This window comes from Onychomys torridus, chromosome 20 (genome assembly GCF_903995425.1).
Source record: "Onychomys torridus chromosome 20, mOncTor1.1, whole genome shotgun sequence".
Classification (NCBI taxonomy): Eukaryota; Metazoa; Chordata; class Mammalia; order Rodentia; family Cricetidae; genus Onychomys; species Onychomys torridus.
The window spans coordinates 40,483,154-40,498,295 of record NC_050462.1 but is presented as its reverse complement, the minus strand read 5'-3'; the positions used below and the strand labels follow the sequence as shown (position 1 = coordinate 40,498,295).

The following is a 15,142-nucleotide window of genomic DNA, read 5'->3' as shown; positions in this document are numbered from 1 at the left end:
GGAACCAGAGTTATGGATGGCTTTGAGCCACCTGTGGGTGCTGGGAACTGAACCCAAGTCCTCTGTAAGAACAGCAAGTACTCTCAACCACAAACCTGAGCTATACAGCAAAAAAACAAAAACAAAAACAAAAAAAACAAAACATCTCAAAACTAAGAATCCCAGAACCCTTCATCTATCTATGGTCATTCTGTATATCTGATTTGATTCTTGGGCTGGAGAGATGGCTCAGTGGTTAAGAACACTGGCTGCTCTTCCAGAGGTCCTGAGTTCAATTCCCAGGAACCACATGGTGACTCACAACCATCTGTAATGAGATCTGGCACCCTCTGCTGGCCTGCAAGGATATATGGTGATTTGATTCCTCATCTCCCATATTTCCCCAGGTAACATCTGACCACCCCAACCTGCTTTCAGTAAGAATCCTGATTGGTCAAATTGACTGAATGCCCATGACTTGGATGCTTCTTCTTAATAGTTTTCTATCCAATGACCCCATTGTGATTCTTGGTTAGAAATCCCCCTTGCCCATGCCACAGCCAGAGTTAACCTCCATTCTAGATACTAAGTCTTTTCAAAAGCTCTAAAACGGCTGGGCGGTGGTGGCACATGCCTTTTATCCCAGCACTCTGAGTTCGAGGCCAGCCTGGTCTACAGAGTGAGTTCCAGCTCAGGCACCAAAACTACACAGAGAAACCCTGTCTCGAAAAAAAAGTTCTAACACAACTTGTTTTACCTCTTTGCTGCTGGGGACACGTGAACAGCAATTTCTCTCTTTTGTCTTTGTGCTTTTCTTAGACAGGGGCTGGACTTGAACTTGCATCTCTCCCGCCTCAGCCTTCCAAGTGCTGAGATTACAGGCAGGTGCCACCACACCCAGGTCCAAACACTATTTCTGAAGAACAAAAGCTGTGGAATGACCATCCCTTCCTGCTGGGAGGCCCAAGACTCGAAGGATGGCCAGTGGATAGTCTAGACCCAAGACAAGCCTTCTCTTCACCGCTACACTTTTCAAATCTGTGGGTGTCAAAAGGAAGAGAAGCCTTGTCTCAAAAAAGAAAAGAAAAGGCAGCTGATTTTTTCCTGTGTCATGGACTGCCTACCTTTTTTGGTCACGTTGCTGTGGTGGAGTGGGAATAGGAATTTCCCCACGCCTTTGGGTTTCCCACACTCTTTTTTCAAGACCTTTGAAGAGTACACAATACGAATGTGCTGGTTGATTTCTCTATCTGGCGAATTCAAAAATTCTGGGTAATCGTCAATCTGAAAAAAAAAAATTGATCTCATTGAACACAACGCCTACATATTTGGCGAAAATAAATCCCCCATAAAATAAAACTAAGGACAAGTTTAATGTGAGTTGTTTTCACAACTCTCCACCAGGGCACGTTTTCTCTTCTTGTTCTCAATTCTTCCTCTATTTGTTCTGGTTCCTACGAAAAACACAACAGGCCACAGAGGCCATTTACACTACAGGATTATTCAATAAATAGCAATGGTGTTCTTGTTAAAACACATCCCTCTCCACTTCATTGTTTTTAATGTGTGTGTAAGGGTGTCTGTCTGTGTGCATTTCCACTTTGTGTGTGTGTGTGTGTGCATGTACACTGTTGTTTTTAAGGTGTATGTGTGTACATGTGTGTGTATCTGTGTCTCTGTATGTGTGGGTGTGTGTATCTGTGGGTATATTTGTGTGTGTCAGTGAATGTGTGTGTCTATGTGGGGTATCTGTGGGTATGTGTTTGTATCTGTGAGTGGGTGTACGTGTGTGTGCGTGTGTGTGTGTGTGTGTGTGTGTGTGTGTGTGTGTGTGTGTGTGTGTGTGTGTGTGTAAGACAAAGAACAACTTTCAGGAATTACTTCTCTCCTTTCATGGTGGGATCTGGGGGTGGAAGTTAGGCCGCCAGGCTCACATAGCAATGCTTTTACCCACTAAGCCTTCTTGCCAGCCTTTCAACTTAATTTTGAAAATAATTTTTTTTTTTTTTTTTAATTTTTGAGACAGGGTTTCTCTGTGTAACAGCCATGGATGTCCTGGAACTTGCTCTGTAGACCAGGCTGGCCTTGAACTAACAGAGATCCATCTGCCGGCCTCTGCCTCCTAAGTGCTGGGATTAAAGGTGTGCACCACCATGCTCGGCTGAAAATAGATTCTTTAGGGAAGAAAATGTTTCAAAACTGTGTGGTTAATTGGCTTAAACTTGGACTTTTCTATTCAGGAGAAAATGAGCCACAATAGTTAGTCTGTGAATACAGAATCTAGGTTTCAAGCATTAGAAATTGTTCTTTCTCCAAAGTGCTCTGTTGCCAATTTAAAAAAAAAAAAAACACCAGAAAAGAAAAAAGTCTCAATGTATCCTTTTGGAACTTTTATTTATTAACCTATCTCACTTAATGACCAGCAGCAAGTGTATGTGACTGGAAAGTCAAGGACAAAAGCAGAGAATCATTAGAGGTATGCCCCAAACCATTCATTCAAAACTCAGGAGGGACTCTGCTACAGACTTCTCCAGCACTAAGAATTGAGATAAAAAATTCTTCCTGATATCACGCGGTTTCATCTTCTCTCTTCACAAATACAGAAAGGAAATAGCAGGGCTGGAGAGACGGCTCAGAGGTTCAGAGCACTGAATGCTGTCGCAGAGGACCTGAATTCAGATCCCTGGACCCACATGGTCACTTAGAACAATATGGAACTCCAGGAGCAAGGAGCAAGGTGCCAAAGGACCAGTAGGCCACAGGCCACAGGGCGATGCATAGATGAAGAGAAATGGGTTCTTTTAAATGTAAGAGCTAGTTAGTAATAAGCCTGGGCCATTGGACAAGCGTTTATAATTAATAGAAGCCCCTGAGTGATTATTTGGAAGTGGCTGCAGATAGCGAGACAGAGAAAAGACTCCGTTTACAGTTGGGTGGTCCAGTCAGTGATGGGAATAATATACAAGGTTTTCCCATGAAGCAAGGCATCTCGACTCACAGCAGAATATGCCTGCTGTTGAGTGAAGGGCATTGTGGTTAGAGACTAATGTGAACTGGAGAGGGGATCCTGGGCGATGTCTTTCTGTACGCTGTGAATATGTGTTGTTCCCAGTGGTTAATAAACAAGCTGCTTTGGCCTATGGCAAGGCAGCTTAGAGGCAGGTGGGAAATCCAAGGAGAGAGACAGGAAAGAGGAAGGCGGGACACCAGCCCACCACTCAAGGAGCAACATGCCAGCAGAGTGGTAACGCCATGGAACACATGGCAAAACAGAGATTAATAGAAATGGGTTAATTTAAGATATAAGAGCTAGTTAGCAAGAGGCCTGCCATAGGCCATACAGTTTATAAATAATATTAAGCCTCTGAGTGGTTATTTTATTTTATAAGCAGCTGTGGGACCTGAGGCGTGCTGGGACCAGAGGAACTTATCACTACAAGTGGGAATGCAGGTCTGTCACATTGTGGATGTCAGTCTCAGTGATGTCAACTTGGTTAATATGCATGTATGCATGCATGTATGTATGTATGTATGTATGCATGTATGCATGCATGTATGTGTATATGTATATATAATCTCTCATATTATATCATACATATATATTTCTCATATATGTATATATATGAGAGAGAGAGATAGTCCTGGATTGACAGATAATACTGTTCCTCAATGATTGGGTTCCAAAAGAACTAGCAGAATCCAACATTTTTTCCATTCTCTCTAAAGTAGATAAAGTCCGATACATTATCAGAAAACCCTTAAACAAAGATGGTAAGAAGCCAAGGATCAAAGCACCCAAGATTCCATGTCTTGTTACTCCACATCCTGCAACATAGATGCTGATAGAATGCTCTGAAGAGACAAGCAGGAGGACGCTGCAGAATGTGCTAAAACTTTTGGCCAAGATGCCAGGAGCATATTGTCGAGAGACACAGGCTATCCCCAGTAAGAGCTTCCACTTCTAAGTCCAAGTACAGTTTAAAAAACAAAAAAAAGCTGGGCAGAGGTAGTACACACCTTAAATCCCAGCACTCTGAAGTCAGAGGCAGGCGGATCTCTGAGTTCCAGGACAGCCAGGGCTACAAAGAGAAATCCTGTCTTGAAATTAATTAATTAATTAATTAATTAACTAATTTCAAAAATAACAAATAAATGATCAGACCATAAAAAATAAAACCAAGGGATTGGGGATTTAGCTCAGTGTAGAGCACTTGCCTAGCAAGCACAAGGCCCTGGGTTCGATCCTCAGCTCCAAAAATAAATACATAGCTAAATAAATGAATGAATGAATGAATGAATGAATGAATGAATAAATAAATAAATAAATAAATTAAAATTAAAAACAGGATAACATGAGAAAGAGGGAAAATTACAGAAGTGGAATGAACAGTCCCGTATTGCCACCCAACAGATACTCTGCCACAAGCACTTCAGATTCTTACACCCTGGGTTTTGTTTTTTTGTTCTGTTTTGTTTTTGTTTTGGCCTCAAATTCTCAGCCCAGAGATGATAACTACTCTAATGTCTCCCATTCCTATTGTTTTCCTATTATTAAATATAACCTGAGCCACATACTTTCTTACATGTTTGTTTTGTTGTGCTGGGTTGTGTTTGCAATGGGGTCTTGCTGTCTCGTTCTGGCTGGTCCCACACTCACTACATACAACAAGCTGCCCTCAGTCCTGTTAGCCGTCCTGCCTGCACTCCCAAGTAGTGGAACTACAGACATATGCTTACCTTGCCTGAGTTTGACCCAATTGAAAATCGTATTGATTGATTGATTGATTGACTGATTGATTAGGAAAAATCAGGAATGCGCAGCCCCCCATCTTAGTTAAAGTTCTAGTACTGTGAAGAGACACCATGACCATGGTAACTCTCATAAAGAGAGCCATTCAACTGGGGCTGGCTTACAGTTCAGAGGTTTAGTCCATTATTGTCATGGCAGGAAGCATGGAGGCAAACATGGTGCTGGAGAAGGAGCTGAGAGTTCTACATCTGGATCCACCGGCAGTGGGAAGAGAGAGAGAGACACTGGGCCTGGCTTGAGCATCTGAAACCTCAAAGTCCATCCCCAGTGACACACTTCCTCCTTCAACAAGGCCACACCTCCTAACAATACCACTCCCTACCGGCCCATGGGGGCCATTTTCATCCAAACCACCACACCACTACTAACACAGAACATGCAGCCGAGTTTCCTGAGTGTAATGGATAAATTTTGCTCTGGGAAAACCACCTTTGTGATAACTTACTGCGAAGAAGTATCTTTTGTTTTTCCAAACAAAACTAAAATTTTACACCATTTCTTGGTCACATATTTTATTCTTCTTTCAAAAGATTTAGTTTATTTTTAATTATGTGTACTTGTGGTGTGGTGTGTGTGTGTGTGTGTGTGTGTGTGTGTGTGTGTGTGTGCACATGCATTAGTGCAGGTGTCAGCAGAGGTCAGAAAAGTGTGTAGAATCCCCTGAAGCTGGAGTTATGGGTAGCTGTGAGCACATGGGTACTGAAAACGAAACTCAGGTTCTCTGCAGGAGCAGCAAGTGCTCTCAGCCACTGAGCCATCTCTCCAGCCCCACTCTTATCCCCAATCTTTTTGAACTGATAAGCATTTTAGTTTGTTTTTTTTTAATTATTTTTTAAGTTAGTATATAAAATACTGGGTTTCATTGTGACGATTTCATATGCACGTGCCGTCATCCTTTATTCTCATTCCTGGAGCCTTGGGACCACTGAGGGGCACATAGTCATGAGACAAGAGTGAGAAGCCAAAAAGGGAGGAGGGGCAAGGGCTGCTGGGGTCGGCAGAACCTTCCTCGCTAGCTTTGAGGAATTAATTCATGGGGAAGTCATAGATCTCTGTGGTTTTATTTGTCATTTTAAAAAATGTGCCTCACACAGGAGGGTCTCCAGAGCTTGCTAAGACATGGGCTCCAAGTTTTAGAAGGGACCACACCTCAGAGGAGCAGACAGGAAGTGATACAGGAAGACATCCAATGCATCCCTCTGGCCTCCCTGTGCAGACACAGGTCCATGCACTCAGCACCACACACATAGGTAGATGTTTTCCTGTCCCGATTGCCTATTCTCAAATACCTAGCAGCCACTTCCCAAATTACCACACAGAGGCTTATATTAATTATTAAATGCTCAGCCAATAGCTCAGGCTTGTTACTAACTAGCTCTTACATTTTAAGTTAACCCATAATTTTATTTAGCTTTGCCACATGGTGGTACCTTTATTAGCATGGCATGTTCATCTCCTGCTACCTCTGCCTCTGGCTGGTGACTCCTGACTCTGCCCTTCTCCTTCCCATCATCCTTAGTGTGGCCACCCTGCCTATACTTCCTGCCTGGCTACTGGCCAATCAGTGTTTTATTAAACCAATTAGAGTTAACAAATCTTTACAGTGTACAAGAATATTATTCCACAGAGCATGCATGCACACATACACACATATTTATTTGCACATATGTAATAGTTTTTATATTTAAATATTATTTTAATGTATCTAGGGGCTTGAAGGATGATTCAGTGCTTAAAGAGTACCTGAGGCTCTTACAGAATATCAAGTTTGAGTCCCAGCACCCACACTGGAAACTGGAAACTGCTTGTAACCCCAGCTCCAGGGAATCTGACATCTTCTTCTGACCTCTTGGGAACCCACACAAATAAAAATAAAAAAATAAATGTAAAGAAAAAGAATGTGTCTAGCCTTAGAAAGACTTTAACAAACTGTATAGTCTATACAACACAGAACTCTAGAGTATGCCTTCAAAAGTAGCTTTTGCCAGATGGTGGTGGCGCACACCTCTAATCCCAGCACTTGGGAGGCAGAGGCAGACAGATCTCTGTGAGTTCAAGGCCAGCCTGGTCTACAAAGTGAGTTCCAGGAGAGCCAAGACTGTTACACAGAGAAACCTTGTTCCCCCAAAAAACAAAACAAAACAAAACAAAATAATAAAATAAAGTAGTTTTAAATGAAAACATTAGCACTTTAGACAGGCTTGCCCAAACTTTCTAGGAAACTTTGAGATGAGCCATACCAAACACCTGTAAAGACCTTAGGTGTATTTAAACTCTGTTTTTCCCCTAAAAGGCAATTTAATTTTTTAAATTAGCTCAAAAACCTGGAAATAATGGCATAGATTTGTTTCTTTTACTCGAAGGAGGAGGAGAAAAAGAAGAAGAAAAGGAAGAGGAGGAAGAGGAGGAGGAGGAGATAGAGCTGATGAGGTAGCTCAGCAACTAAGGGCGCTTAATGCCAAGACTGAACACCTGAGTTCGAGCCCAGGCCCCACAAGATGAGAGCACTGCCTTCCACTGGCTGTCCTCTGACCTCTATATTCTCGCCATGACACACACACACACACTCACAAACATACACAGGTGCACACAAAATAGAAGAGTTGTAAATAAAAGTCTTAAAGAAGCAAATGTGACCACAGCTGACAAGGGAAATATGAACTTAAAAAAACCAAAACCAACCAAACAAACAAACAAACACTTCATTTAATTTTATTACGTTCTTAGAAATATGTTGAAACCGTTACGATTCGCTAGGCAAAACAGCTCCATGAGGAGCCTCGCCCACTTCTCCCTCGGGGACACAGACTGAGCAAGGGAGAGAGTAAAAGGAGGCGAGACACAGTCCCGGTGGAGAAGGAAGAAACACCTGGAAAGCAGTGCAGACAAGAGACCAGGAGGCAGCGGGGGTGGGGGGTGGAGAGGCTGTGCCTCCAATCCGCTGCTGGTTCTTACAGTCAACCTACTCCCAGAGGACAGGGATACAGTGGCAACATTAGAAAACTAGGGCAAGCTCAGCCAGATTGTATCTCGGGAGACTGGGCTCTGAGGACACTCCTTTCAGGAAGCTTCCTTCCCCATCCAGTTCGGATCAAGTGGCAGCCTGACCGGAGCGAGTATCCTCTGCGCATCATGAAAATTCATTGCTTCCCTCGCTTATTCTGGACAAGTCACGAGTTAACTAACCCTGAGCGGCTAGAAAGTAAACACGCCCATCAGCACTAAAGTGGCCGCATTTGTTTGCGCGGGTGTGGGCTGCGGTTCCTCCCACAGGCACTGCACAGACAGGGTGATTAAGGAACAAGAGGCTGGCTTGGAGGCGTGTTTCCACAGAGGGACCAGTTGTCAGATCTGCTGCCCAAACGGGGGCAGCAAGGTGTGGACAGGGTGGGAAAGGGGGAGACATCGTTATTTGAGACTCGACCGCCATCCCCAGCTTTCCCGCGCAGCTCTTTCACCGACAATAAGAGGTGGGGAAGTGGGGGGGGGGGGGGACGGAGAAGGGGTCCCTCCTTTCTCCGGTGCAGGAGGAGGGATGCGAGAGCCCGGGGAAGGAGCCTGCCCGGCCGCGATCCTCACCAGGTCAATGGCCACGACGTCCCGCAGAGCCACGACCCTCCGGATGGACTTGGGCGGGTTCTCCGTCAGGTAGATGAGCCGGTCGCTAAGCACCACGTACCTGAACGTGTGCTTCTCGGCCTCGGACACCACGATGCACGGCTCGTAGGCGCGGACGGCGTCGTAGACTTCGGGCGGCAGGTGTCGCCGCAGGAACGCGTCCAGACGGCTGTTCGTGCGCGCCGGGAAGCCGGACCGCGCGGGGCTGGCCATGCCCTGCGGCACCCGCGGCCAGGCAGAGTGCCCCCGGTGCCTGTGCCTCCACGACACCCGGTGGAACCCGCGCGCGCCACAAAGCCGAGCGCCCGCCGCCTCCGCCACCACCGCGCGGGGACGCAAGGCACCGCTCCGCCACCGTCTGGTTTCCGAGCCCCCTGCCCCGCCCGGTCCCGCCCCTAATCTTTGTCCGCACCCTACACGGCGGTGGGCGGGGCAAGACCAAGGTCTTTCTCGCAGGGTTGATTGACAACCGAGAACCACTCAAGGGTCTGGGAAGGAATAGTTAGTCCCCTCCCATCCCCAACCCCGTCCAGTTACTGAGCCACATGGTCCCATACAAACTCCATTGATAATGGAGGCTGGTTTTAATCTGATTTCCTGTTAAAGAGAAACTTGAAGCACGGAGTTTTACCGATTTGAGAATCCTGTAATGACAGTGTTTGAGAACACTGCCTAGAAATGACCATAACACTGACTTTCCAACTTTGTCTCAGGAGCTGGACTCTGTCTCAAAGGGACTCACAAATTGCTCCGGTAACGCATGCCCATCCAAGCCGTGCGCCTGTGTTCCTGAGAACAATATGGAAAATGAATAGCACGGTTGAAGGGCCCTCTGGAAATTTTAGCTAATGGGATGAAGGATGTGGCTTATGTAGCCCTAGAGATGAAGAACCGGTCAGGAAGCGCGTGGAACATTAGGTTAGCGAGAGGCGAAGCAGAACAGAAACTTGCCATAGATGTGCACTTCCGTCTTTATTTCAAATCCTAGAAAAACCATCTCTCCCCTCCTTCCCGTTCATCCACAGACCGAGGATGGAGCCGGGTGGCCCACACTGTAGGCCGAGCATTCCAGAGACTGAGGCCTTAAGCTGGAGGTCTGTCTTTGTTGATGTAGTGAGTTCAGGAGTACACAGCAAGACCCTGCCTCAAAAATAAATATATGGAAAAGATACAATGAAACCATATTATCCCTCCGTGTACAAACAGACCTTAATAAAATCGGATGTTCCTCACAGTCATTGTATCCTTCCTTTCATATTTTACCATTATATACTGAATATGTAAACCATTTCAAATCCACGGTGGGAGAAGAGTATAAATGTATTGCAAAGGATAACCGGATAGCTTGGGCTAGCCCACTACAACAGGGAAGGAGAAGTGCTTAAGCCTAGTTAAACAAAGCAGTAAGAAGTAAACAGAGGGGTTGGGGATTTAGCTCAGTGGTAGAGCACTTGCCAAGCAAGTGCAAGGCCCTGGGTTCGATCCTCAGCTCCACATTAAAAAAAAAAAAAAAAAAAAAAAAGTAAACAGAAAGACTGTATTTGGTAAGAGTAGGGAAAAAGTGCCACCTGCTGGCGAAAAAAAAATGGCCTGAGCACCCGGGTGTCCCTAGAGTTTACCTGACTCCTATGGATAGCCATGCGTTACAAACCCATTCATAATGGTTGTCTGCCACTTGAAGCCAACAGAAAAGCACAGCTTCACCTGTGCCTGATAGTTACCCCCCCCCCCCAACAGCAGCTAGGTGGCAAATGGCAATAACAATAGAGATGGAGAATGAGGACCAAGGGGAAAGCCTCCCTTCAGACCACTGTTCTGTCTCGGGTTTCTTGTTTTATGCCCACTTCCCAGGACCAAGACAAACAGGGTGGCTGGACCATGACCAGAATGGCAGTGTACTTGCTGTATGTGCCAAAAAAGCCCATTAGGAATCAATCAGCTTTTGGTGACCAAGACACCAACCTCATAAACCTTAAAAGGAAAATGGGTCTGGGGACGACCTCATTAAGCCTGACAACTCACAGAGAAGACAATGTCATGGTTTCCAGGTACTCAGTGTTCTACCTGGTTGCCAGGGAAACAGCAAAATCCAGCCTGCAGGGATGAGGTTAACCACCAAGGAAAGCTTACTGATCTGGAGCCAGGAGGATTGGATTAGATTACTAATCTAATTGCTAACCCAGTTGCTCACGATCTGTGAGATTTTTTAGGGGGAAAAAAATGACTTAACCTTTCGGAGCCTGAGTTCTATCACATGACTTAACCTTGTGAAGCCTGAGTTCCATTACATGAGAAATACACCTGCTGACACCTACTGGGCCTGCCAAGGAGCGGAAGTGAGGACCAGAGAGCACCAAGGACACGCACGGAAGTGTTCACGGTCCCCTATGTTCTTCTAATCTTTCCATGGGCAGCTAACCCAAATACCGAGAGAAGCACTTACTTCTTATCTTCTAAGCCCATCTAAACTCAAGACACGTTTGGTATAGATTCTGAGCCATCCAGCATTTGATACACATTTCTACAAGAATTACCTGTGTGGGGCTAACCTCAAAAGGCACAGTCACTGACTACCAGGAAAAGAGAGTGCTGGGTCTCCCTCCAGGGTTACTTGATTGGTTAACTTGAAAGCACAGAAGTTTATGAGCATAACACTGTAAATTCCAGACGTTCACAGAGAGAAACAATTACCAACCAGCACTACATGAAGATACATTGTATGAAGAATGAGACATTGCCTTAGTCACTGTGGGATGCCATCACACACTGCTGTGGACTGAGAGGGTTAAATAACAGACATATCTGGAAGAGTCTGCAAATCCAAGATGAAGGTATTATCAGATCCAGTGTCATGGGGGAACGGCATGCAGAAGCTTTTTCTTTTTGGTTTTTCAAGACAGGGTTTCTCTGTGTAGCTCTGACTGTCCTGGAATTCATTCTGTAGACTAGGCTGGCTTTGAACTCACAGAGATCCCTCACCCCCACCCCACCCCACCCCACCCCACCCCACCCCCGCCTCTGCCTCTGGAGTGCTGAGATAAAATGCATATGCCACCACCGCCTAAAATCCAGCTCAGAATAGTTTCCTCCAGTGGGGTGGGGGGGGGGGGGAAATGCAGCTTTTCTGTATCATGAGGGAGCTTCACCCTTACCTTCTAACTACCTTCCCAAAGCCCCATCAAATCCAAATACCACCACAATGAGTTCTAACATCTGCATTTGGGAGGAATGGATGGTAAATTGTGGGTGCCCAACATTTAGAACTAGCCCACAGAATCAGTGTGTGGCATGGCGGCTAAGGCCTGTAATCCTAGGACTTGGGACAAAGAAGGGGAGGAGGTCACATGGACGCAGGGCCTGCCCACAAAGGCTACATAGAGAGTTCTAGGACAGCCTGTACTACCAAGTGAGATGTCGTCTCACAAAACAAAAAACCAAAAAGTATAGAACTAACTGTGGGAACCAGCCAAACCCCAAGTGTTGAAGTATGGAAATGGGTAAGTACTGAAGAGGCACACATACACAAAAGAAAATCAAATGAATTAGGAGTGTGGCCCAAGAAAACAGAGTGCAGTAGTCAAAGAAAGTAAAGGAACCTAAAATCAAGGTGCCAGAAATAAGGAGTAAAGGGAATTTCAAGGGTGAAAGGAATAGTCTATAGGGCAGTTGGAAGAAATGTATAAATTAAGAAAACTGGCCATTGAGTTGCTGTGACACTAATCTGGGTTGTCAACAGGACTAATCTGGAATCAACTAAAACCCAAGCAGCCTGGGGGGATTTTCCTGATTGGAACCTCTGAGGTTGGGAAGACCCACCCAAAATCTGGGCCACACCTTTTGGTGGCAGCCCTCATCAAAGGACTTGGAAGAAAGGGGCGTTTGCTTTGTTGCCTGCTTGCCCTCAGTCTTGCTAGTGAACTAATATATCCTGAGGCTGAGACATTCCTACGGAATGACCAGCAGCTCTCTAGGAATTCCCAGGTACTCCAGCACCAGATGGGGACTGCTGAGACGTCCAATTACTGATTCTCGGCCTTTCAACGGACTATCTGGCCTGTGAGTCACTCTAATAAATCCCTTTTGTGTATACCTGTATATGTACACGTATGTGTACCTATGTTTTCTATGTAATGATGTGTATTCATCCTGTCACCTCTACTCCTTCAGAGAACCCTGACTAACACAGTTGGGACACTGATGTACTTCTGTAGAGTGACTGGGAGAAGTCACTACAAAAACAAAGCTGGGGGACAAACAGGGTTTGCTAGAATCAAGAAATTCTGAATCAAGAGGCCAGACTAGAGGTTGGGGATTTAGCTCAGTGGTAGAGCACTTGCCTAGCCAGTGCAAGGCCCTGGGTTCGGTCCTCAGCTCTGGCAAAAAAAAAAAAAAAGAAAAAAGAAAAAAGACAAAGAGGCCAGACTATCAAGTTCCTATTTACTTTTTCTGAGCAATGACTTTACAGCAGGCTTCTTCATCTGTGAATGTAACAGTGATGGTGATTCTAGCTCTTCTAGCCCTTCTGAAGAGGAACACGGGAGAAAAGACAGTGAAGGGGTGCCCGTGTTCTTTCACGTACTCCTGCAACTGGAAGAAGGGGAGGCAGGGCCAGAGCATGGTAATCCCAGCTGAGACAGGAGGGGCTAGCCTGGGGTACCCAGTTACAGCCCCCCCCTCTATAAACAAAATGGGTGGGAAGATGTGGAACAGTTAAAAAAAAAAAGTTTCATTGTTGTAAGAACAAGACCTTGGAGCATGTTTACAATAGTACAGTTCTTCAAGATCTCCTGACAAAATGGACCCACATGAGAGCCAAGGACTGATGGACTCCTAGGAGTGGGCTATAATTTGAAGCAGGTATCTGTTATTCAACCTCTATTATGAACTTCTTCATCTATAAAATCAGGAATAGAGCTGGAGAGATGATGTACTTGAGTACTTACTGCTCTTCCAGGGGACCCAAGTTTGGTCCCAGCACCCTGTCAGGTTGCTCCCAACTGCCTGCACCTCCAGTTCCAAGGGATCCCTTACCCTCTTCTGGCCTCCTCAGGCTCCTACGTACAAGTAAAAATGAAATAATTTAAAAATAAAATAACAGTACCTAGCTCCATACAGTGGTTGAGGATTAATGTACAAACACTTAGAAGTATGTCTAGTGTACAAAACATGCTCTACCTCTAGAATTAAAGGTGTGAGCCACTCACCACCACCCCCTTAAGAAGAGGCAGTAGGCTTTGCCTAAGACTCTCCCTGGGAAAGAATTTTAGTGACATCGGTAAATAAATGTAGCTGTTAAATGGTTACACCAGTTTTACTCTGCTTCTTCCATTCCCTGCCTCACTCCACTCCCAAGTTTTGTTAGCTCTATTTTGTGGGACTAGCGCAGTGGTGCTCAACCTTCCTAATGCTGTGACCCTTTAATACAGTTCCTCATGCTGTGCTGACCCCCAACCATGCAATTATTTTCATTGCTACTTCATAACTGTAATTTTGCTGCTTTTATGAGTCATAATGTACTATGTGTTTTCCAATGGTCTTAGGTAACCCCTGTGAAAGAGTTCATTCGACCCCCTGCCCCCCATGGGTCGAGACTGACAGATTGAGAACCACTGTGCTAGGGATTGAAGTTAAAGGTGGTGGATGTGAGGCAGGCACACTACCACTGAGCTCTATCTCTAGACCTCTTTATTTACCTTTTAAGATACAGTATAGCTATTTTGCTCTGGCTGGCCTTGAATTTGAGATCCTCCTGCCCCAGCTTCCCAAGCAGCTTGGATCACAGGCTTACAGAACAGGTCAGTCAGGCCTGTTCATTCTTCATGGGAGTCTCTGACTGCATCCAGCCTGTATTTGGTAGGTCCTGAATAATCAGGTATTAAATCTAAATGTTGAGCTAGGTGTGGCGGCACACACCTTTAATCTCAGCGCTTGGGAGGCAGAGGCAGGTGATCTCTTGAGTTCCAGGACAGCCAGATCTACATAGTGAGACGGTCTGTAAAAAAAAAAACAAAATAAAATCTAAATGTTGAATTCACCGTGTTGTTTCCTCTGGGATTAATACCTTTCATTAGAGAGGGGTGCACCTTAAAACACAAAGTATTCAAGAGGAGTTGAAACATTCCATGCTGCAAGCAAACTCTCTAAACTCAGGGACATGAACAACTGAAAGGTTTGTGTGTCTTCAAATCCTTTCTGTTCCTGTAAGTAACTACAATAAAAGTCACTGGTTCCTCAAACTAGCCTTTTGTGGTATCCTTACTATGGTCTGTCTTCAGCACCCCATTTGCTCCCACAAAGTAACAACTTGGGATCAAATAAATACAGCAACAACTGGAGCCCAGCAAAGAACATAAGCACTTTTTTTTTGAGACAGGGTTTCTTTGTGTAACAGCCCTGGTTGTCCTGGATCTCACTCTGTAGACTAAACTGGCCTCAATCTCAGAGATCCGCCTGCCTCTGCCTCCCAAGTGCTGGGATTAAAGGCATGTGCCACCATGCCTGGCTAGACTTTTATGAACACTTTCCTTTCCCTTGTTGTTTTGATTTTCAAGACAAGGTTCCTCTGTGTAATCCTGGCTGTCCTGGATCTCACTCTGTAGCCCAGGCTGGCTTCTAACTCACAGAGATCCGCCTGCCTCTGCCTCCCGAGTGCTGGGATTAAAGGTGTGCGCCACCTTTGCTCTGAATGTTTGTCTCTTCGTGGGCAAAATTAGTAACATCTGGGCATGGTGGCCC

The 15,142-nt window shown here is 45.4% G+C and overlaps 1 protein-coding gene across 1 annotated transcript in view; it reads right to left on the bottom strand.

Moving 5' to 3' along the window:
- C20H12orf56 (chromosome 20 C12orf56 homolog) overlaps nucleotides 1-8,792 on the bottom strand; it is a 41,014-nt gene extending 32,222 nt beyond the window's left edge. Inside the window, exons 1-2 of the mRNA XM_036169641.1 lie at nucleotides 8,369-8,792; nucleotides 1,104-1,263 (exon numbers count right to left, since the gene is read on the bottom strand). Of these exons, the coding sequence (XP_036025534.1) occupies nucleotides 1,104-1,263; nucleotides 8,369-8,620 (412 nt within the window). The 5' untranslated portion in view covers nucleotides 8,621-8,792. The remainder of the gene's footprint in view (nucleotides 1-1,103; nucleotides 1,264-8,368) is intronic.
- Between the last annotated feature and the right edge of the window lie 6,350 nt (nucleotides 8,793-15,142).